Genomic DNA, 27,175 nt, shown 5'->3' with positions numbered 1-27,175 from the left:
TTTAGTTGTTCGTTTTTGGAAAGTGTTTGTATTACACAATATATTCCGGAACAAGATTTACAAACATATAAGCAGCTTGTATTATGAACATTATAAAACAACGAACAACAAAATGTAACCTCCAATAATATTATAATTTGTACACAGATCATAGATTGTATTGGAATATTATTTGTCACAAACCATCAAATATAAATAATATTACTAATATTCATCATTCAACAATACACTAGTTTGCCACTACCAGTGTTCATAATACATGGTTTTGGGAATTTACCTTTTCCAAGTCAGCTAACCTCGTGAATCCCACATCAGTGTCATATGCAAACAAATTGTAAACATTGGTGAACATTTGGAACAGTGTCTAGCCAACTGATCATGCACGGAGTTCATTTTACACTTCTGAGTGCAATGTAATGGAAATGTGTTTGCATTTGAAATCGTAGTTTAAAATAGCAAACAAGAGAGTGTGTGACAGATTAAATACAGATTTAAAAGCAAATTTGAGTAATGTTCTGATAACTAAGACGTTGTACAAAACGTTGCTTAATAATATATATTAAAATATGGCATCCAACAAATGTATAATATAGATAAGGTTATCTGTGGCAAAACATCTTTTTTATTCCGTATATTTAAAAAAAGTTGTATTGTAAAAAACTACCGTGAACCTTACGTCATATAAGACAATTAGAGTAACAAGAAAGTCTGTCTTCCCAGCGGAGATCCTTAAGACTTGTACGCCACTACTTAGTAGTACAGTATACTGTTATAACCCACCTCCTATTGTTGCACTTTATTACTTCAACAAAATTCATTAGGGCTAATTTTCATTTTTTAAGAATGCCTCGTTCTTAAGATATTCATAACTAATTTTAACTTCTTTTGGGTAAAACGTGTGAAGTACATTACTACAAAAATATGCCTACATACATGATATCACATAAAAAGTTCAAATCCCTAATGCAATAGACCAGGTCTTAATTAAACTGCATTCATAAAAAAAAAATTATGTGCTATAGAGTGTGGTATTGACATTTTCTACACCAGGGGTAAATATTAAAGTGGATGGAATTTTTAATAAACAGTAACTATCAATCGTTATAAAGTTAGTAATTCTTGAGTACCTTTTTAAAGTATAGAACTAAGTTGGTACACCGGGCCTATAGAATACAATATTTCTACTATGCGATCTAATATTTATAACTTAGTGGGATTTTTTAGTGATAGAAAATCCCAACAATAAGCTTGATAAATTTGATTCTTATTTGCTTCTAGGGAATCCAATCATGATGTGTGACTTAAAGTGACAAGATAAACGTGTCGAATTATAGGATGAAGCTCTCAAAAAATGATAGTACATCAGTCATTACAAACATATCCTTTAGTCTTGCTTTAACAAGACTTAATGTTGCCTTTGCTTACAGGTGTGTGGCAAAGATTAGGATCTGTAATGTGAAAAAATTGTTGTACAGCTGCAGTGTGGAAGGTTACAGGATTACACTTGGCACTGATTAGGAACGTGACTTGAGTGGTACCTGAAGTGGACTGGACAATCTTGTAGGACACTTTTACTGATTAGATTTTATTAATTTTAAATACACCTAAGGGTGCATGATTCAAGTGATTTCAAGTTATAGATTGAGCAAATCATTAGGTACATATAAATGAAAAATAATTTCATCATATTTGATTATAACACACTATTCTTTAACCTGGGAATTTGATAAGGCAAATGCTTATTAATTTATTATGTTACATGTTAAAAAAATTCTTAACACACTTTGCAGTAATCAAAACATAAGTAAAATAAAATAGTTTTTATCAGAATGTTAATGTTTTGATAATACTACTTTTAACTACTTTTTTAATAGTATGCCATTGCCTACTTTTATACTACTTTTAATGTTGTAAAGACCTCTTGTACTCAGTATGTCTCTAGTTGCCTCTTTTACATATTTTCCACATATCATATTGCTCTTCGCTTATTTATACTTATGACAGTTGACTTAAGGGTATACTTATCAATACGGATTAACATATAGTCAATAAACAGCCAGCTTTAATAAATAATTATTCTTAGCAATGGCATAATAACGTATAAATGAAGCAAGTGTAACTAATATAAAACGAATACACCAAAGTTGACCTTTGTATTTCTCCCTTGTCCTTGAGTTTTGGGGAGGCACTTGCTTGTTTACCACCTTACCTATACATAGATAATGAATGACAGGGCTCCTTCTCAATTAGTCGAACATTAATGATTTACCTCTGAAAGCATGTACGACCCTCATAACGTATTTATAGGCCTACACTATATGTGCAACAAAAATAACTCGAATTTCTGTCACATCAACACTAATTTTTCAAACAATTAATACTAAAATGTCAATTAGGACAGATTAACTGTTTTCTGTTAAACATAACTAGAAATAAAGGTTATCATTTATTGAGGCCACTATTAATAACCCCTAATCCTAATAAATATTAATTAAAAATATAAAGGTTTCCCCTTTTGTTGACAAAATTGGAGGCGCAAAGTATAAACCTTACAAATTATACTCTTAGAATTATAATGAGCTATTCAAACTATTTCTTAGATACTAATGTGCATACACTTAATTAAAAATAAAACAACTGAACATATTGCATTTTTTTACCTACAGTTTGTAAATACTTAAAATTATACATCCCTTTGGATATATTACGACACGAGTAATAATATAATTATATATAACGCAACTAAGACCTTTTCTATCAATATGGTGCTTACTTTAGTGATAACACAAGATACAGTAATATATAACAAAAGGTTATTTGTGAAATGTTTTGTGGATCTCGTTTGAAAGGACGAGCAAAACCATTCAAGACGAAGTGAGCATTCCCGAGTATAACGAGAAAAGTCGAACAGTTGTAAACTTGGAATGCACAGCTGAGTTTATGTGTTGAAACCTCTTTGTGGGTTGGTTGAACATTACGAAATTTGTGTTTAGAAAACTTAGCTTTTTGTCTTAAAAGCTTACCTTTAAGTTTGTCATCAGAATGCATCTTCTTCTGACTGTTATTGTGATTTTTCGTATTTAAAATCTTACATGTTTGGTTTTTAAATATGTGTTATCGTAAAACATATTATAATTCTCAAGTTTTGAATATGTAAATCAAGTTCTACTAATTATTTTACGTATTCAATGTTTTAATGATGTAATAAATAGTAAGAACTTTAACATTAACAATTATTTTCCGTGTTTTATAGAAACTAGTTATTTGTGCAACTAGTGAGAAAAGTAAGCAATTGACTCACTCGAGAGAAATCCTTACTCACGAGCCGTAGGCGAGTGAGGAATGGTTTCTCGAGTGAGGCAATTGTACTTTGAATTCGAGTTGCACATTATACTTTTCCTACAGTTACCATAAAACAAATAAATTGGTGAAGAAACATAACCTATTTTTACACAGAAGTGAACTTTTAATATAACATTTAATGTGAAGTGACAAATACAACAGTACAACAGCTGACCAGCTGATTTACAGCCAGTGCTGCCAACGTACTTATCGCGCATACGACGTTGCCTGCATGTTACGCGCTCAATATTTCGTGCCTTCACGTTGCAAATCTGGAGTGAGACAAAGTAATTAGAGTGAGACAATGTTAACATTGTCTCACTGGTGAGCGAATTGGCCACTTTGCTTTCTCAAATCAGTGAGAGAACATGTACATTGTTAGGTAACTGTAGGAAAATGTATATTTTTCTTTAATGCATTTTCGGTTTAGTGTCGGTTTGTCAAAGGTTCCTTCAGTATAGCAATGAATTGCAAATCAATTAAAGTTACGAAGTATGTCTAAAACCCAATACCACGCATATTTAACTGCTAAAGATTTCGCTTGAACCTTATTGGCTCACCACTTACTTAGCTTACCACGTTTCATGCACAGGTCCTAGCAATTTTTTCAACGTGAAAATACCAGGATGAAGGAGACTACGAATCTTATTTTTCAATAAGTGAATAAATGAATAAATGAAGTTCCACAAACATATTTAATTTTCTATTATGTTCAAGATCTACTTAAAAAAAGGAATAGACTTTCAAACAGCCGTGGAATCACATACAAGGTATCACAATATATATAGTCATTATATTGTAATATCTGGTCTTTTCTCAATAGTATTTCAGTTAAACAATAGATTATCTATTGCAATAGCCTAGTTTTCCAAAGACTTCACGTCGATAGACCAGTTTACAATGACCACCATTAATGTGGTTTCATGACACTACAACTCAGACATCACGTCTCTCTACACTCGTGACTTACCTTGTATTGCCTCACTGTTATCTCATTTACACTGTAGATTCATTGTTGCAGTAAATAGTTCACGTCGATGGACCAGTTTACAATGACCACCATTAATGTGGTTTCATGACACTACAACTCAGACATCACGTCTCTCTTCACCCGTGACTTGTTTTGTATTGCCTCACTGTAATCTCATTTATATTGTAGATCCATTGTTGCAGTAAATAGTTCACGTCGATGGAGCAGTTTACAATGACCACCACTAATGTGGTTTCATGACACTACAAATCTGACATCACGTCTCTCTACACTCGTGACTTGTTTTGTATTGCCTCACTGTAATCTCATTTATATTGTAGATCCATTGTTGCAGTAAATAGTTCACGTCGATGGACCAGTTTACAATGATCACCATTAATGTGGTTTCATGACACAACAACTCAGATATCACGTCTCCCTACACTCGTGACTTGTCTTGTATTGCCTCACTGTTATCTCATTTATACTGTAGATACATTGTTACAGTAAATAGTTCACGTCGATGGACCAGTTTACAATTACCACCATTAATGTGGTTTCATGACACTACAACTCTGACATCACGTCTCCATACACTTGTGACTTGCCTTGTATTGCCTCACTGTAATCTCATTTACACTATATATACATTGTTGCAGTAAATAGTTCACGTCGATAGACTAGTTTACAATGACTGCCATTAATGTGGTTTCATGACACTACAACTCAGACATCACGTCTCTCTACACTCGTGACTTGCCTCATTGTAATCTCATTTATACTGTAGATACATTGTTGCAGTAAATAGTTCACGTCGATGGACCAGTTTACAATTACCACCATTAATGTGGTTTCATGACACTATAACTCTGACATCACGTCTCCCTAACTCGTGACTTGCCTTGTATTGCCTAACCGTAAACTAATTTACACTATATATACAATTGTTTCAGTAAATAGTTCACGTCGATAGGCCAGTTTACAATGACCACCATTAAAGTGGTTTCATGACACTACAACTCTAACATCACGTCTCCCTAACTCGTGACTTGCCTTGTATTGCCTAACCGTAAACTAATTTACACTATATATACAATTGTTTCAGTAAATAGTTCACGTCGATAGGCCAGTTTACAATGACCACCATTAAAGTGGTTTCATGACACTACAACTCTAACATCACGTCTCCCTAACTCGTGACTTGCCTTGTATTGCCTCACTGTAATCTCAATTACCCTATATATACATTGTTGCAGTAAATAGTTCACGTCGATGCACCAGTTTACAATGACCGCCATTAATGTGGTTTTATGACACTACAACTCTGACATCACGTCTCCCTACACTCGTGACTTGCCTTGTATTGCCTCACTGTAATCTCAATTACCCTATATATACATTGTTGCAGTAAATAGTTCACGTCGATAGACCAGTTTACAATGACCACCACTAATGTGGTTTCTTGACACTACAACTCTGACATCACGTCTCCCTACACTCGTGACTTGCCTTGTATTGCCTCACTGCTCACTGTAATCTCATTTACACTGTAGATCCATTGTTGCAGTAAATAGTTCACGTCGATAAACCAGTTTACAATGACCACCATTAATGTGGTTTCATGACACTACAACTCTGACATCACGTCTCCCTACACTCGTGACTTGTCTTGTATTGCCTCACTGTAATCTCATTTACACTATATATACATTGTTGCAGTAAATAGTTCACGTCGATAGACCAGTTTACAATGACCACCAATAATGTGGTTTCATGACACTACAACTCTGACATTACGTCTCCCTACACTCGTGACTTGCCTTGTATTGCCTCACTGTAATCTCATTTACACTATATATACATTGTTGCAGTAAATAGTTCACGTCGATGGACCAGTTTACAATGACCGCCATTAATGTGGTTTCATGACACTACAACTCTGACATCACGTCTCCCTACACTCGTGACTTGCCTTGTATTGCCTCACTGTAATCTCATTTATACTGTAGATCCATTGTTGCAGTAAATAGTTCACGTCAATAGACCAGTTTACAATGACCACCATTAATGTGGTTTCATGACACTACAACTCTGACATCACGTCTCTCTATACTCGTGACTTGCCTTGTATTGCCTCACTCTAATCTCATTTATACTGTAGATCCATTGTTACAGTAAATAGTTCACGTCGATAGACCAGTTTACAATGACCACCATTAATGTGGTTTCATGACACTACAACTCTGACATCACGTCTCCCTACACTCGTGACTTGCCTTGTATTGCCTCACTCTAATCTCATTTATACTGTAGATCCATTGTTACAGTAAATAGTTCACGTCGATAGACCAGTTTACAATGACCACCATTAATGTGGTTTCATGACACTATAACTCTAACATCACGTCTCCCTACACACGTGACTTGCCTTGTATTGCCTAACCGTTAACTAATTTATACTGTAGATCCATTGTTACATACAGTAAATAGTTCACGTCGATAAACCAGTTTACAATGACCACCATTAATGTGGTTTCATGACACTACAACTCTGACATCACGTCTCCCTACACTCGTGACTTGCCTTGTATTGCCTCACTGTAAACTAATTTATACTGTAGATCCATTGTTACAGTAAATAGTTCACGTCGATAGACCAGTTTACAATGACCACCATTAATGTGGTTTCATGACACTACAACTCTGACATCACGTCTCCCTACACTCGTGACTTGCCTTGTATTGCCTCACTGTAAACTAATTTATACTGTAGATCCATTGTTACAGTAAATAGTTTACGTCGATAGACCAGTTTACAATGACCACCATTAATGTGGTTTCATGACACTACAACTCTGACATCACGTCTCCCTACACTCGTGACTTGCCTTGTATTGCCTCACTGTAAACTAATTTATACTGTAGATCCATTGTTACAGTAAATAGTTCACGTCGATAGACCAGTTTACAATGACCACCATTAATGTGGTTTCATGACACTACAACTCTGACATCACGTCTCCCTACACTCGTGACTTGTCTTGTATTGCCTCACTGTAATCTCATTTATACTGTAGATCCATTGTTACAGTAAATAGTTCACGTCGATAGACCAGTTTACAATGACCACCATTAATGTGGTTTCATGACACTACAACTCTGACATCACGTCTCCCTACACTCCTGACTTGCCTTGTATTGCCTCACTGTAAACTAATTTATACTGTAGATCCATTGTTGCAGTAAATAGTTCACGTCGATAAACCAGTTTACAATGACCACCATTAATGTTGTTTCATGACACTACAACTCTGACATCACGTCTCCCTACACTCGTGACTTGCCTTGTATTGCCTCACTCTAATCTCATTTATACTGTAGATCCATTGTTGCAGTAAATAGTTTACGTCGATAGACCAGTTTACAATGACCGCCATTAATGTGGTTTCATGACACTACAACTCTGACATCACGTATCTTTCGTCATATTAGTGACCTGGGCACGATTTGTTTTTGATGATGTCTCTTCGGATAACATCAAACCAACCATTGTCATTATGTTACAATTTCATTATTTACAACACATAAAACCTATATGTTAACATGTCGTGATAGCTTAATGCATATTAGCCTATTAGTTACCCTATTAGTTTGCTTTTGTTGTTTGCCTATATAGAGATTAAATGCAGATTTTTAGCTTTTTCTAAAATTAAGTAAACAACAATGCTAATATACCTTAGGGTAACAGTACCAGCAAAATGTAGTTCAAAATGTATTTTTACTCTCAAGGTTATAATGTAATTTTTTGTTGTATTACTTTTGAAATTAATGGCATAACATATATATAATATTAAAATAAATAATAATTTCCTCTGATATTCCATCCATCTGAGAAGGAGGCTATGCTGCAAAACGTGTAAACCTAAACCCAGAACAACTAACCCTCAAGCAATTCATTAAAAGATACTTATAATGTGTTCATATCCTGTTATAGGAATCAGCGCGGCTTGTATGTACACTAAGTTTTTTTAAATTAAGACGTAAATAATATTTAATTAAATGCTTGGTAACATGACATGATAATTCAACAACAGTAATGATTTGTTTAGTCAACTGTGACTGTAACTATAAAAGTGTACACAACCTGTGTGTGTCAATAACCTAAGAATGTGTCTCAACGTCAAGTTTAATAAACATTAACGTGTGGCTAAAATTATGAGAATGTTTACTCACATTTGGTCATCTTGTAACAAATATTTGAAATAAAAGATTCTTATGAAAAATAATCTTATCGCACACAATGAAATAAATCCTATAAAACCAACAATCATTAAAATATAAACCAGTTTGTCATATTAACACTGTTCTAAATTATGCTTTGATTTCTCTAAAGCTCACTCTAAATAACCACTCAAATTGAAAACCTCAAAATGAAAAGTTTCAGATATTTCTTTGATATCTAACAATTTCTATTATTACTCTGAGATGTCACTGATTTATTAAGAAACGCCTATGTTCCTCTAAGATATCTACAACTACTCGACCTAGTAAGGCTGTCATTAGAAGAAGAATTCAATCAATGTTTCAAGATGCCACGAAGCTAAAACCGGCACATCCTTGTTAAAGTGGCTTTGAAGGCCCTTCACAACGCGTTTTTAGGATCCCTTCCATCCTATTATTTATTTTGTTTTGTTCTCTTTGTTATCCTTTAACTTACTTTTAGGATTAGCTATATCATACTGCTATTAATCACATTGAGTTTTATGACCGTTGTATTTTACTGATCATTCTCTTTTATTTGTTGCATTCATACACTACTTCATCTTTAGTTTCTGTTTTAAATCATATAACATTCTAGCGCAGTTGTCAAGCTATTAATTATCCAATAATATATTTCGTTACTATGTGTGGTTGTGTGACTAAACTAAAAGTTGTATATGGGAGGATAAACAATGATCTGAAGGTTCGTAATACATGTATTTCTAACAATAGAAGCAGAACCCATACAATCTATCGATTTAATTTAAATGCTTTTTATTTTTTTCACTAAGCAATTGGGGCTATCAATTTTTTTTCGTTTTCAATTGTTGAATATTTAATTAATAATATACATACTATTGTATTATCACACACAAAATGCTGTTTGAATTATACAAACTCTATTGGGTTTTATATTTGATTTTTTGAAATTTATCGCCGGATATAAAACGAAAATTAAAGGGAAAATAAAGTGGAAACTTTAAAACTAAACTCATTTGGAACGAATTAAAACGTGCTTTGGATAAGGCTTTCAAAACCACTCAAACAGGTGTGTCCCAGTTTTATTTTGACTTATGCATGATAATATTGTATGTAATATTTGTAGAGAAAACAAAAACATTGAATATAATTGAAAGAGTTTGATGTATATTGTTTTCGTTAAGTCCCTTTCCTAATTAGACACTAGAGGCTCATAACAAACTCAATATGGCAGTCGTAAAACTTCTTTATGAGCTTCTTGTTGAGGAGAATTTGCCGAGTTGAGGCATCCAATGATTACTTGGAAAGTAGTAGTACATATTTTTCCATCCGGCAATGTCGCTTAAATTATATTTTAGTTCATTTTAACCAATGTGTATGTTTGTGTTTTATTATTTGTTCTTAATAGGCCTATACTTCATAAATGCCCTACATTCTCTTATTCTTCTCCAGGCGCACCTGGAATTCTTTGCAAATCCCGTGTGTCTTTATTTAGTTTTCTTTATATATAGTATAGTGTGAATTTATAATACACTATTTTATAACAGCAATTATTTTATTATAAATTCCGTAAGAAATATGTAAACTAATATGTATAGGGCGCACTGAGCTGTGACAATGTCTTACCGTGCAACGTCATGCCTCATAGTTGTTTGTATATTAGTCTAATATCCCACCCGGAAATTAGTTGCTGCGCCAAGTCCCTGTAGGGGACTTTGGAAACCCCGCCAGGCTGTGTCCGGCGTAACAGTGTAATTGATTCGTAAGAAACCAGCACGTCAAAGTTACGGAAATTGTTAAATTTTTTTTACATAATACATCATTGGTACCTAGCAATATTTACCTTTTCAAACTTCCTTGTCCTTTCTTCTGTTTAGTTAGGGATGTGAAACGCACCTCACCTCGTCACCGTATCAGCACGCTTTCAGCTGATAATTCACTAGGATGCCATTGGGGTGCGTGGTTCAATACTGATTAGCTAATAAAGGTGGAAATGGGAAAAAATAAATAAATAATAAACTAAATGTAAAAAAAATCACATGTTTATAAACAATGATACGTAAAATATAACATTTATAATAAGCAATTTGTGTTTAAAGAATTTCGAATTAATATAAAGGTTACATACTTACTTCTGTCCGTTTTCAGTCTGGAGATTACTAGTTGAGTACCGTGTTGTCCGCTGTACATCCTATGTTGGTTTGTCCCGTGTATGTAACCTATACATATGGCTGACCTACAGCTTTTTAAATTATATATGAGCTTTATATGACTGATTGTGAATACGTTTTGATGAAGACTTTCATAAGATTTATTGACAAATTTAATTTGATGCGGATTTGATAATGGTTCTTCAATCCGGAACAAACTAGTCATCTCCGGACTATTTATAAGGCTGAAGACGGACAGAGTAACCTTTATATCTTTCCGTACAATCAGTCTTGGTGGCAAGATTGTTGAAACTTAAAGAAGCATTTTCCTACATTAATTTGGTTTCTAGGGTGAAAAGATAGAAGGGAAAATTCTTGAGCTTAATGAGGTGAAGTTGAAACAGTTCTGAACTTAGAGTTCGTTCTGTGCAGTGAGGTTAACGGCTGAAATACTCTCTGTGGTTGGGAAAAGTGTGGAGAAACTGATGTTTCGTAACATCAAAGTTTTTTCTTTTTGTTTGCCTCAAGTAATATATCACTTCTTTACGGTAGAATTACTAGTTATTGTTACTATTTTAACGATCACTGTAAGTAAATGGAATGAATATACACAATAAGGGGATACGATGAGACGGACTCTGCTTACCTACAATTGTAGGGTTTAGGGAATTAAATTTATAATGACAATTATTATTTAATCTTAAACAAATTGTTAATGTACAGTTTTCGTGGTGATTGCAATATCATAAACCGTTGTTTAAATTTTGCCTAGCACGTGATGAATAGATCATGTGTGTAGCCATATAAGTACCAAGGTAAGTGAGACATGCATCTCGTTTAATTAATGTTCAAGCCAGGCAACTCTGCATGTATCCTCAACATCTTGCTATAATCTCATTGGATAACATAGATGGAAATAGAACTATCTAACTGTTGAAGTTGGCTAATCTTTTTTTAATTTTAAATACCTTAAACAATATATTAGCATATTCATAGTGTGAACCTAGAAAATTCGTAAAACATTGAAAACTTGATTAAACCACAATATGATATTACAAGCATTCTAAAGTCACAAATATGACTATGTATTTACAATACTCTCAACAAAAATATGTTAAGTATTATAAAAAATGCTGCAAGTTGTAGGAAGAAAAAATATTTCAAATTCAAACCAGAAATAATATAGCCAATATTTACTTATTTATTACAGATTTTTCTTATACCTGAGTATGATAATAATAAGGAAAAATATATGTTAGAAGATACAGGTTTCGCAAACATGTAACATCGTATAAACCAATTACGGTAACAATAAAGTCTGTCTTCCCAACGGGGGTCCTTATGTCTTGTAAGGAGATACTTAGTACAGTATACTGTTATTACCAACATCCTAGACCTTCTTGTCGTACAATATGCTCATGTAGAGGAAAATAATAGAGCTTATTTGTGTAATACAATAAAAGTAATACATGTATTATGAATTGTTAATTTTTATTGGATTAAATAAATTGTCTTTGAAGCAAAATTGTCTATGGTGTTTCCAGATAGATTTTTTCACTTTATTCTTTAAATAAAATATTGCAGTTGAAACTTGCAAACGAATTTTAGTTAACTATATACTTTAACGGTGTTTCAAACCGCCCAACAAGGAAGAAAGCAGTTCGTTTCAAATAGAACTAAGTAAGTATTAGAGTGTATAGAAGAGGTTACTTCGGCATAAGTAAATATATTTGCGTAAAAAAATATTTTTGAATCACGAATGAAGACAAGTACTTTCCACACCATAGTGTTTAGTAAACAGGTAATTCCACTGAGAAAACACAAATGTTACTGTAGGAAGTTTCAAGAAAAGGAACTGCCATAAACAATAGCTCTCGCAAGAAAAATAGAGAAGGATAAAGTATTATCTAATAACAACTTAAAGAACGTGTTATATTTTCAGTACTTAAAATTTATATTTAAATTTTTTATGAAATTTCAATTTATAAGAAATAAAAAACAAAAATATAAAAACAAGTTTAAAGAAATTAATTAAAATTATTATACCTGCATAGAAACATAGAACATCACTCTGGATGCTACAGCAACTCGTTTCATTTAGTTGAAATTTTTCTCTTTATAAATCAAATCCTAAAATCCAAAAAAAAACTGGTGTTAATACATACATATTCATTTTTGTACAAAATCACTATTCGCACTAAGCCACGTACGTACTCTTCAAGATAAGCTGTATATTTACGTTTGGCTCTGTCGAAACCTAGCATCACTGTATGAAATGAGTCATCCCAAACCTGGGAGCTGTCAGCCAAATACTACACACTGTGTGTATAAACTTTAAGTATACGTCGATTTATTATTTAACATTTTCGTTTGGTAAAAGAATATACGTAAACAAAACAACGCATTAGTTTTGTTTTGAAACACCTTCATTCGATTGTCTACTTAGACCAATGTCTTCTATCGAAAACTTATAATTATACAACCTAAGTAGTTATTTACATTAACAGTTATGTACGTCATATTTTAAACTGTAATTATTGAAATGAATACAGGCTTTACGATGCAATACGATACTGGAAAACAGATTCCTTCGTACCATCTAGTACTTCTACCACTTCTAACGTCGTAAAGTGGCATTTACTAGCAACACCTAAGTTACTGTTTGTGTCGTAAAACTAACCCCTTTCTGAAGTATCACAACAAGTAAACTTAATAAGTACCGTACTTAACTTGTTGATGTTAGATATACATTCGAATTACTCATAACAAGTATTTTATAGTATAAGGTATAATTAAAGGTGTGATTAAATGGATAGAAAATGTTTGTATGATGTATGTAATATGTATGTTTGTATTATATTCTAAATTTTACAATTCTAAAGGACGATAAGTTTTTTAAGAGGTTGGTGGTCTCTCTTAATCTTGCATTTACACGTCCATATATGCTATCAACCTGTGCGTGAAACATATACAACAAAGCAAAGGGGTTAGCTGGTACAGTACAAGGGTGAACAGTAGGCCTATTCATAAAAAATAGTGGCAGTGACCAGGATCCGAACCCGTGACATCACTCCCTTGGGCCCAAATTTCGAGATGCTACCGACTGAGCCACCGACTCACCATAAAAGATTTTGAAAACCTGTAAAACTAAATATAATATTCTCTACTATGGCTGACAGTGTGCAAATCGCTACATTACGATGCACATGTTAAAAGTACAATCTAATAGGATGTAAATTGAATTTTAAAGAACCGTAGTGTAAAGTAGCACTGAAATATTAATTAAATATTTGATCTTTCTGTGCACATGTTAAAAGTACAATCTAATAGGATGTAAATTGAATTTTAAAGAACCGTGTGTAAAGTAGCACTGAAATATTAATTAAATATTTGATCTTTCTGTGCATGTCTCTAAAATTCTTTAAATAGTAAAACTATTATTGTAAGTTTACAAAAAAACTTTTAGAAGTATCATAACAATTAGTTAAACAAAATATGTGACTAAAAATACTAACACAGACTTTTTGATCTATTTTTTTAGTGGGTACGTATATCCATTTACTCTCAGATACTCAAAGGCGTTTGACCTAATCCCAAAGTTGTATAGGTAAGATTTTTTTTAAGATCTAGCTTTGAGCGTTAGACCCAATACTGTTTTGACAATGATCATAAAATTATACACTAGAAACTCATAACGTACATAATGTTGCTGTCGTAAAATATCTTTATTACCTCTTGTTGGGGTTAAATTCCTGTGTGGGAACTTGGAAAGTTTGTTATTGCATTATAACAAAACAAATGACTCATTCTCCTTTATGTTTGTTTAGTAAATGATAACGTTTTAAATAAGCACAGTAAGTAGTATTTGGAAAATTACTAATAATTTACTTCTTCTTTAGTTAAACGTTTCCTATAATTTTCTTGTTAGGATTTAATACACAACTCGATTTAATGTATATATTTATTTTATCTTGTTATTTATTGAATTCCCAATTTTAAAGTACACATTAGTTTTCAAAAAGTTTTATAATAATACATTGGTTGTATTTTTTATACCTACCTATTATTCATTGCCTTAAATATCAACAATCTAAATTGACTTGTATTACAAATATTACATTCTTGAAGCAAGTTTATAAATGCGACTGAATTTGCTGGAGTATAATGCAACAGAGTCGATTTTTGATCTCGTCTTTCAAGATAAGCTGTTTAGCAAAGTTACCCGTTTAAAACTTCCTGATCCATGGATCTATTGAGAAGACTTAGCGCCAGAAGTGTTATAATCTGCTAAAAGTTAGTGACATAAGATATTGTTTATATCGTCACAAGTGAAGGAATGCAGGGTTAACCCTTTTTGTAGTTTTAATGCTAACTGAAATGTATTTTGCGTATTCCATTTCCTCCTTTTAGTGAATTTCCCATGTAGGGAATAAAGCTATTACAGTAGTACTAATGGTAAGACCTGGACCCGGGATGGATTTTTTTTCGTTTTGAGGTCCTTAGAGGCCAAAAACACAATCCGTTCAAATTCATATATATATTCGTATATATATATTTATATATGTGTCCGTTAGCGCGATAACTCGAGCAAAAACGATCCAATTTTATTGAAATTTGGCACAAACGTGTAAACCTACGTTTATTCGAACGAGTTCGCGAACCAGCATGATCGGGCCATGGGAACGGGGGTTTATGGGGGTTTTTATGGGGTAAAAATGGGTTTTTCCCACTTTTGACTCAAAAAACATAACATTTTGCAATTACTTTCCAAACTATTTTGTAGAGCTTAAAAAACAAATAATTTAGTATATTGAAGCGTTATAATGCACCTAATGGTTACGGAGAAAATTTCAAAAAGTTTTAAATTTAAAATTCCCATGTTATTCTTATGGAGAATAAGTACACTGTTGTAGTTTGCTTGTTTATTAACATTTTTGCCCAAATTTGGAAAATGTTTTGATTTCTTACTAACTATTAACATTTTACATAACAACACTGTTACCCTCCCTGTTGCAGCAAACCTAAGTATGTGTTAAACTGATTCTATTTAAATAGGGAATAAATGTGATATTTTAAGGAGACATTTTAGTGTAAATCCAATCAGGCAAATGGAAATTCGCTTAGTCTGCAGGTTTGCTGCGGCGGGGGTATTTACAACTTAATGCACTTAATCTCTACATTTCCAATGAATATGAGAACTGCCATACTTTACAATATGTACACAGTTATAATTGCCGTTTCAATTCGATTAATATTATAACAAAATAAATATAAATTTTACTTTTAACCCCATCTGAATTGTAGCTGGAAATAACGCTCAGCTAGAAACCTACCTAAATTTAGTATGTATCCTGTTTTACCTAGAGAAAAATCAAAACAGTTTTCATAATTTAAAAATGTAAACCAGATATCCTTGATTCCAAGGCTTACAGGAAATAAGCCTGGACCAAATTTTAGTTTTAACAAAAAATAAACATCTTTAAAGGTTGCACTAAAGACTTAGATACCTTATTAGGTCCAACATTATGTAAACATTTGTTAAATCTAAACATATATGGGGATTATTCATCAAATTATCCATCAACAAAACAATGTTCATGAATTAATAATAGAGAACCGTTCTTTTTCATTTTAATTTGAAGTTTAAACGGAATACAAACCGTAGTATAATAAATTCAACTAAAGAAAAGCCCTTTTAAAATGTTGCCAGTTAATATTTCTTAACAATTCGGGTAGTATCAATATATTTATACTTTTTTTATAAACATCTTTTATTAATATTCAGAAATTATAACCTTCAATTTCAATTGAAGGTAGATTGTCGATTTAATCTAACGAATAATAAATAAATTGTATTATAAAAAAACCACTTGTTTAAGTCTAAACTATTATGTATGATGCAAATGCACTATTGGTCCATTTGGCCTAAGGAGTGATAATAATGTACCCGGGTACATTAGTAGGGTGAATTTATGATGATTAACACTAAATTGGGTAGGGCATTGTTGCTGATTCCTACTAACCAACAATATATTATGTTCCAATAGGCATTCTATTTCCTAGCGTTGTGTAAGAAATAGTCCGGTTTTACCTGCCAATTAGGGACAACTTGAAATATTTGCATAAATATAGTTTTATATCGTTTAAAATGTAAAATCCTATGAAATTTATGGTAGCTACTATTTTAGGTTCAAATGCAACACATTAAAAGATGGATTAAAATAAAGCCACTCGTCAGGCTCCCACGCCATCTAATGTACAAAAGTCTACATTACAAATAATATCGTAGATTACCCTATTTTTACACTAACATTTACATTCTAAAACTTAAAACTTAAGACAAAACAAATTATGCCAGCCATGTGTTAAAACCAGCTATGTTACAGTCAATAGTATCAAAAGTACTTTAAGCATTAGATTTTCAAATCATTTGCATATTTAAATACGCCTAAGTAACGTGGTTAAGTATCGAATAGGGATTGTGAATTCCAGATGTAAAGCTAGGAAGGAAGGGAGAAAATATAATCAATGTTTCAAGATGGTTCGGTGCTAAAACTGGAACTCGCCTTCTAAAGTGGTCTCACAAACACTTTACTCTGCTTCTCGCAGTCTCCCTGCTGTATGTCATATGAACTCCACTTAACCTCGAGGTACTTCTAAGGCTACTGACATAACCAAAATAAGACGTTAGTCTAAAAGTAAATTTAATCGGTTTAATCGGATGGAATGATTTTGAAAAGCCAAATAAAGACAATCACTCAATCAATCAATTATTAAAGATCAATTATTAAAGATGATATAACATTTTTTTAATAGGTTTAGAAAGACAAAAAAAAAATCTCTAATTGTTTGTGAAAATTATGCTTATAAAACTAAAGTAGTATTATTTCCAAGATCGATTTCAATTTTGGTTAATTTAGAGTTATATTCTAAGCAGATACTTTTATAGTTTTTTAGCATTGAAAATTAATAACTCGTATCTCCTGTAACGCTGTTTTCCATGGTGTCAAAAACTATTCAGAAAAAAAATTAAGTAATAATTAAATTACTTAAAAACAATATATTTTATAGAAGATTTTTTTTTAAGTTACAATGAATATAAAAGAATGGAATCACAGTCAAAGTAAAAAGTATAAATATTACTTACGTATACTCATTAACCACGTGCTAACATTTAAGGATCTAAAAATGTTTTCAACTTATTATCACCGGTATATTTTCATTATATAACATTGTTTATAATTTTAAGCTACTATAATAAACATATATCATTGCTAACAACGTAATACACTTAACAACAAACCAATTAATTAAATTATGATATATACTTTTTGTAAGTAAGTTTCTTGTTTACATTGTACATTAGTTTTTTATTATGTTTAACAAAGATAATAAATATTTAACTCACTCTCAACGTTCCAAATAGAATGAATTTCAATTGCGAGGTCAAAACCAACCGAAAACCGCGTTGGCAGCTAAACACATCCAGACCACAATCGCTTGTTTCGTTGGATGGTTTGGTCATTTTTGCTCTCTGTCTTTGACGCCGCACAATTTCCCGTAAATTATTTTATCATGATGTATAAACCTAAATAATGTATTACCTTCCCAAAAATTTATTATATGATAAAAACATTTTTGTAGAGTTTCTAAATTTTAATGATGTTTTGTATTGTGTAAATATATAGGAATAAATAAATTGAAAATACAAATACAAAATGTATCATTATTATTATTATTATATTTTGAAACATATCGCATGCGTTGTAGCAAATTTAAGCTTAAAGGAATAAGTTTTCTTAAGCCAGCATATTTTGTAGATTACGGTAAACAAATCCCAGCATTTAAGATTGGAAATATATTGGTCTAAGACCAGTAGCATAAAACTAGGCCTTACCTGGGCAAAATTAATAACAAAGCAAAACCAGCTGGAATTTGTTAGGCATGCATTCCTTAACATTTTGTGAAAATTTCCAACTTTTACCATTGTAGAAAAATCTGCCATCCTGGAAAATGGTGGACAATCCATAAAATACTGCAAAGTTCCACTTAAAAACGTATTTTTTCCAAACCATTCCATCTAGAAAAGTCTAATTAGTCTAAAATCTTCGCTATAATGTTATCAACAAGAAAATATCATATTTAATTATAGTAAGATGATTTTAATAGTGAAAGAAAACGTATTAAATTTAAAAGTATGTAAACAAATGTAGACATGTCCTTACTTTTACGCGGTTTTTGCCATTATAATTGAGGAAATGCAGATTTTACCTTTTACCAAACTTGTAAGGCATTAAAGTCCGCTCCATTTCCATTTATAATATAGCAATGTTTCATAAAATGTTAAGGGACGCATGCCTAACATATTCCACTTGGTTTTGCTTTGTTATTAATTTTGCCCAGGCAAAAGTCTTAATGGCCTAGCCTATATGCACTATTATTGTTACTTTTGGGAGATTGACCACTTGTTTACAGCACAGCTATGGATTTTTACGACAAATTACATTTAAATGCAGTTATGTTATTATTGAATGTGATGGTCAATAAATATTTGTTTTACTTATATGCGTTTATTTGATAAATGCATTTTTACAAAACACTATCTTGCTATAAAAGGAATATAATTATTTAGTTTAAAATACGATATACAAATAAAATATATAATTGTCATTAAGTATACGACAATGCATAAAGAAATTAAAATCCAAACACTTTGATGTCACATACTCAGGATACATTGCAATATCTGATGGAAAAGTTTGGAACACGATGTACATATTTCAACGAGTTTCCCAAACGGCACTGTCCGAATACGAATGAAAGAGAAACTTTCGTCATATTTCGAAACTTTTGTAATATTTTTAGAATGAAACGTGATGTGTGAAATATTCTCCTCTCCAGACGTTTTGTTGAGTTATTTCAATAATGAAATTCCTACTTAACTTACAAAGCGTTTCTTCAGATATCTGAGAATATTTTCCTTCAGCGGGATACGTATAAACAACTTTAGGGTGTATCGTACGTATAAAGTATTCGTTTGAAATCAATAGATTCAAAATTGTAAACAATTGTTTAAAAGGACAATTAATTAATTATTAGAGTATGTTGCTTGTTTGATTTATTCACCTTATTGTCTTAGTGTTGCTAGTGACTCATAATTTCAATGAATAAGTTATGTAAGTAAAGTTTGCAAGGCGAAATTTGGAGTAAACTATGTGCTGTGTTAAATTTTAGGTTTATGTTCACACTTATAAATTAACAAGACAGGCAGTTTAATGATATGTCTATTAAATTATAAATTTTGTCGAAACGTTTCGCATTTTAACTCGTTAGAATTAATTCAAATCTAACAGGGGAATGCCAAGAAATACATTGCATAGTATTGGCTATTGTGAGTTTAGCGTAAGTTTATACTGTATGGGTGTCATTAGAGCCAAATATATTTTAATTATAATCTAGTTTCATGTATTGTATGTACTTTAAACATAATTACATATTTATGAAGGTGAGTTCTTAACATTTTCATCAAATGACTATTACATACACAAATATCATACTTACTTTTTCGTAAGAAAGGGAATTATGTTTTAAACGTTTGTTGCTTTCAAAGATTTCAGTTTTACTCTTATCCCACAGGAATACACAAGTTCATGGCTATTAAACCACACAAACGCCTCAGAACACGTTGCATAACTAACTTTTATATACTTGATGTTAAACTTGTTTTGCTTGGTTCTAAATTATGTTTATTTTTATGAACTTACTTCTATCGATAAAGCGGAAGGTCCCGATGAATCCGGACGAGTTGCTGTGATGCTCATCTGTGTGGAACTCCAACACCAGTCCGGAACCCGAGGAGTAGAAGACGTGGGGTACATCACTATAGCCTCCACACAGGAGTCCAGACCAAGGGGTGTACTCATTAACCTCCCCTCGCTCCAGGTGTAGGAACAACTTGACAAAGTCCCCTCGAATGCAGCTGAAACGATGATGAAACAGTTTAGAAAACATGAAATATATTGCTCGAGCACACATTGTTTTGAACCAAGAATTACTCATTGAGTTCGACTCACTGCACGTGAAGAACAGCTTCACTGAGTTTCGTCGTAACAACGTTGAAACAAGTAGTAGAAGACGTCAGATTATATTAATATAGCTTCATTCAGTAGTTCAAACTAAGGGGCGGACTCCTTGACACCTCGATCTAGGTGTGGAGACAGCTTGAAAAAAGTCTCCTCGGATGAATCAGAAGCAATAGTAAAACAATTAATAGTGGACACAGGACATATCATTCACACAGGGCATCAGACCAAGTGGCCATGAGATCAACGATCATCAAAAGATGTAGAAATATAATGTGAAAAAATCCTCGTATTCAGCTCAAACAATGATACAAATATATTAGAATGCAAAGGACATAATAAAGTAGCTTGGCACAGAAATTTGGACCAAGGGATGTACTCATTTTGTTCCCCTCTCTCTAGCTATAGTCACAACCTGACAAAGTATCCTCATACTCAGCTGATATAACGATATTAACAGTTGTAGTAGACTTATAAAATAGCACTGTAATTCTTACACATGAGGGTGGTAAATGATATACTCACTGAAATACATCTATAAACGAACAATGAAACAACCAATATTACGATTGAAAAAAATTACAATCTTTCAGTATGTTTCTTTGGGGAGATTTCTAGAATAATAGCTTTTAACGATAAGGTACAGCAAACTAAGGTAAGGATATTTACCGAGTAAAGGAAGTGTGTGAGACAGAACATTCGTCACCTACATAGCTCGGAAATTACAACCAACCGAGATTTGGAGTATGCAGTAGGACTACTTAAACTGTCAAAGCAAAACTGGTATTGTTCAATTACTTCCATATGCCACCTTATATTTAATAGTTTCACTAATAATATGCATATATTGCCTAAAACCAGAAACGTATTCTTTAACCACTGATTTTCGAACAAGTTGTGTAAATAGATCTTTTTTTGTCTACACTTTAAAGTTACTGCAATAGCTTCATAAGTCAATCATTCCATACATTATAAAAAACGTTTTTCATCACTAGCTGTTTACTACTAGATCTTATATAAAATGGTTGGATAGCTGACTAGTGATAGAGCTCGCTTGAAAGTTAAAGGTTGCCAGATCGATCCTGAGAAACTTCAGAAACCTTTTGATGGTTCAAAACTGGACAAGGCTGGTCCTCATCATTGGGCCTTAAAGATGCTCTCCTGGCTAATGAAACAAGTGGTCGTAGTTGGTAAAAAAGCTACACAGATCATCTCGCTCCATTCTAAACTCATGTTTGAGTTAAAATACACACCTACGTAATGTCCCCATATCAATTGATAATGCTAATGATTGGTTCAAAGTTGTATAAATAGTTATATATTCAATACTATAAAAGTATCTAGTAAGAACAGATAACTAGAATCCTGCCATTTCGATGTCACCACAGATGTACTAAATGATTTTAAATACGACCATTTATAAACTAACCTTTTTAATACAGTTCTTAGAATCGAACAGATTCACATTACAGTATTTTTTATTTACTTTACAGTATTTGTCAACGACGCTGCCCCCGCCATCAGGCATATCATTCAATCATAGTTTAATTATAATAGTAGCAGAACACAGGTTGTTGCTAATTTGAATAATAAAACATTATTTATAAAGCAAGAGAATAAATAGAGCTTGTTTGGTTGAACAACAGAATGTAATTATATTCGTTTACAAAATATAAATACTATATAATCAAAGAACAACTGAACATTATGATATCATATAAACAGCAAAAAAGATAAATTAATTGTATATTACAATAGGTAAATTATGTTATTGTGTAATGAGTGGTGACAGTATTGTTTTGTTACATTGCAGTAAAAGTTTGGACCAATGAGGATCAAGAATTAAGAGAAAAAAGTAAAACTGTAACACTTCAACTTATCATGTGTTAAGACCAATTTAATTGATTAATAAGTGAGTGGTCCGTACATTAAGTCGATGCATCGCTATCAGTGGCAATGATAGGTTATAAACGAAAACATAACCTCTTTTGGAAGTTACGAGTAGTGATTTTTTGTAATTAAGAAATGTTTATAGGTAAATTAGGTAAATAAAATTTACGACACTAATAGAAGTTTTAAAAGCACTCGTACATTAAATGTTCTATTCGAGTCATTAAGACTATCCTTACGCGATCGTTGCGTAAGCTATTATAACAGTATTGTTTTTATACTATGTAATAACATTTTGGAGGGGTTAACTTAAAATAGTTATATATCAAGGATAAAGCTATACCACCATAAAAATTGATATATTTCTATATTTAAATGGATTATGGCTGCAAATAGTAAGAAACAGATAGCATGTTATTGTTTTTATAACAGTATTAAATGGAATAATATGGACCAATCATGTACGGTTTTGTTTTACACAACTCAACTATTTATGTATCGTAAATATGTTCAAGTAGTGTACACAAATTGGTCATAACTGCATTTTGAATTACATGGGACGAACAACAATGAAAATCCAACCGTATGTTTTGTAAAGAGGAAACCGTAACAGTAAGTGGTGCACATTTTGTATCCACCACAATACAAACCACATCTATCCTGTCAGAGCATAAAATATCCTGTACATTTAAACCTGCTGTTTGTTATCGTGTTTTACAATGATAAACATAGTTCATTCAGAACACAAATAACATTTATTGCTATACGTAGTGATTATACAGGGTGTCCACAAAAGATTATTACAATTTCATACCTAAGCTATATTTTTATTTATTTAACGTACAATGCTCTATCTTTGTTAATTGTTACGGCCACACACCATAGTTAGGGTTTACACACAATAATTATTGGCAAGCCTGCTCTTCTAAATTCCTTGGGTTTTTTGTGGGATTATTTTGGTTTTTATTGTGAACTTAAATATAAATTGTTGACTATCAGATACAATAGACTAGGTCGGGAAACTAAACTTCCTTCTTTCCCTGGCATCACCCCTTCTGATAGAGTTTACCCTTATTATATGGTAAATAAGGGGTATAGTCTACCAGATAAAACATCTCAGTTAATGAATTAAGGAAGAAAATTAGTACAGCATTTCTTTAAAATCAAAACAAAATGCAAACAAACAATTTTTGATACATGAATTCACATGGAGATAGCGTTATTTGGAATCCTAGAGAGAGGCATTTATAACTCTATCTCTTAGCTCAATATAGTGTTTTTGACAAGTAGACATCGTCTTTTATTTACCCAATAGGGAGGGAGAAAACACACATATTGATGTCGAAAACTAGGAAGCCAGTAGCCAACGTCGTCCATTAAATCAGCTAGTCAAAATTTTGTATTTTAGGTCACAATACCTATTCGGATGAAAAAGCTTGGCAAAAAATATAAGTAATACCATTGACAATTATTACTAGCGCATTCTGTGACTGGCTCACGTAACTATGCCTTTTTTTTTACAAATTGCAAGCATCTGTTCCATTTAAATTAGATGTCTACTTCAGTATCCAATAGCCAACGGTAAAACTAAACTTTAGCATGTAGCCGAACCAACAAACAAAGTTAGAACATCGCGTTTTGTAAAGTAACAGTATGGCTAATGTATGAAATTATACTTATCCTTTATGAACACCCTGTATTATCTAAAACCATTTAAAACACTAAAATTATTTAATATACTTTTGTCAACGGTTGTAAACAAAATATAAAAATAACAATTCTTTATATGCTTTAATTATTCAATCAAAATATGGTCAATATCGTGTGCATTGTAGGACAAGAATTACATTCTGATGAGAAATGAACATCCTGTTATAAATATATATTCCTATTCACTCTCATATATCGTTGGAGATTGTTTGAATTTTTTTTTCACAAGTAAATAAGTAATTTCTTGTTAGAAAGCAATGCACTTTACTATCCTAGATGTAAGAACTTTGTCACAATATGGTTTAAACATAAAATTAGGACATAACTAACTATTATCATGAACAACTTTACGATTCCTCGAAGCGATGAAAACTATATAAACTGCCATCTTGGCAACCCTCCCACTGTAACGTTTGGCTTCTCAGTTATCCTACTTGAATATGCAATTAGCTAAGACAAATTCAAACAGTCCGCCACTGATACTCCTACTCGTTAGTCTTAACACAGTTACATACTATCTTGTCACACATGAGCTTTCATATCATTACTATTGTAAAGAAATATCCCTATTTATGCATATAACTATGTTTAGAATTTTGTTCTGTAAATATTTTTTTTTGTTTTAGTAGACTAGGTTTTTTTTCTGTAAACCCTGATGACAAAAAGTATCCACTGTTATTTTTGGTTTGTAAATAATCCTCTGTAACCTTAGGGGTGTATTTCAATCCTGATTATTGAACAATCGTATAATGGAGGACTTCTTGAAATCAATATGCTTCAGCTTGGCAGAGAATTGCCCAGGAAATACAAGAGATGAATAAGAAAAACTAAGGAACACAAACAACATTCTATGATTTTAAGCTGCTCAAAAAATTGTATAGTTTAAATACGTCACTTGAAGGACTTTGTTTACAAAAAATTGGAGAAAGTTATCACATTAAGTTAAAGTGGCATGCAATAAGCATTATTTTTATGTGTCATTTATATGTGATAGGGTAATTAGTATTACATTTGTACTATTTATAATTGTGGTGTTCTCATTGACTCAAGATACATATTTAGTTTTACTTTTTACAAGAGAACAAACAGTATAAAGTTAATTATGTGTTTTAATCGGGACGTTACGTCGGTACGATTAATTACAGCCCACGTAATGCGTGTTATAACGTCATAGGTAATAAAATGTAAACTTTTAACTAGCATGGAATTTACCCCATATAACGACTACAATGTGATATCTACACCATTCGTAAAACCCCAAAGAACACTACAAGATCCATTTGAAGGTATTCGATCTGATAATTGTTTTCAATTTAATACATCAAGAACTTGCGGTTGTTGCAAGATTATGTGTATATATATATATATATATATATATATATATAAGTACAGGAAAACCGTTGAGTAAGTCAATAAGTCAATACACACTGAAATCTTTCACAAAATAGTAAATAAAATATTGACTTCATGAGAATAATGTAATGTATTTCACAGTGTAAATTCGATTTCATAACATCACAATATGTATCAAGTGAGCAGAAGGAATACAAAATACACCAGTTTGTAGTCGTGTTACATCTACCATAACGGTAGTCATTCTGTTGACGATGCATGCTTTATGTGGAATGGGTTTCATCATGTAAACAAATGAAACAATACAAACTTAGTGCCGAGAGCTATTTATTATGATTAGGTATTTGGATATGTGGTGTAAATCCATCATGTTAGTAGGATATTCTAGCATAATTCATTTGCATAGTACGTATGACGTTGTGACATTGTAAAGCTTATCTTTGTTCATAAGACCACTAAATCTAGTTTAGGACTTTCTTATCATCACATTTAAGTAAGTTAGACCTGTCACAGGTACTGCGTGAGTTACGAATTAGTGGACAGTTGCAACTAGTAGTTTGGGAAAGATTAAGCGATAAATGTTTTTAACAAAATATGATGGTGGTTCATAGAGATTTGATGGCTAGGTGAGGAAATCAGGTTGTTATGTACGATTGATTTGTTGTAGGGTTGATTGATTTGACAGGTTTGTGCGTTAAGTGATTGTGAGGCTGGGATGGTTGGTAATGAAACGTTGATCAAATTGTTGGGACATCTCCCGAGGTGTCAGCATGGTTGAGGTACCTCAGGTTGAAGGAGTGGTTGAGGTTTCTGATTGGTATGACAGTGGGTGGTGCTGGCAACTCGGTTTTCAAAAGTCCAAATGGAAATACCCTCTGAAACTTCCTGTTGCTAGTTTATTGAGTTGACGCATTTATTTATTTATGTTAAATTGATATTTATTTAAATAAATAAATATAGATGGTAAATGTAGATGGCACATATATATTGATAATTACAAAGAAGTCTTGTATTTATTTAGTGGTTAACGATATTTAGTGTCCATAATATTTATTGTTGAGGTTTTACAATAAAACTAATTGTTCCATAATCGCATATTAATTTAATTTGAGGCTTATTTTAATCAACTTGGATGTTATTTATTTAGATTTAATCAGGCAGTGTACTTAGACGAATTGGTTGAAAGTAGAATTTGCAGTCAAGCACAGTAACTTGTGAAACACATAAACAATTTGTAAAATATTTCAACTTCCTGTTGTGTGTTGCCTACTGGATTACATCACACATGAATATGTGAATATGTAACCAGGTCAAATATGAATATGACTATGTAATACGGATACTAGAGGTCAAATCATCTTATTTCGTCCAAGTAACTGTAGTCGTCTATAAGGTGGCCAGTTGCGATGTCAATGGCGTCGTTGTCACGTTCAATATCT

At 32.2% G+C, this 27,175-nt stretch overlaps 1 protein-coding gene across 1 annotated transcript in view; it reads right to left on the bottom strand.

The window, feature by feature from the left end:
* The window catches only part of LOC128988649 (suppressor of lurcher protein 1), a 516,555-nt gene that overhangs the window by 256,916 nt on the left and 232,464 nt on the right, over positions 1-27,175 (bottom strand). The window contains exon 5 of the mRNA XM_054410137.1: positions 20,466-20,680. Within this exon, the coding sequence (XP_054266112.1) occupies positions 20,466-20,680 (215 nt within the window). The remainder of the gene's footprint in view (positions 1-20,465; positions 20,681-27,175) is intronic.

Source organism: Macrosteles quadrilineatus, unplaced genomic scaffold, assembly GCF_028750875.1.
Source record: "Macrosteles quadrilineatus isolate MER2022 unplaced genomic scaffold, UCM_ALF_1.0 Scaffold_3__2_contigs__length_128488019, whole genome shotgun sequence".
Lineage (NCBI taxonomy): Eukaryota > Metazoa > Arthropoda > Insecta > Hemiptera > Cicadellidae > Macrosteles > Macrosteles quadrilineatus.
The sequence above is the reverse complement of the archived record's forward strand: the minus strand, read 5'-3'. Positions and strand labels throughout refer to the sequence as shown.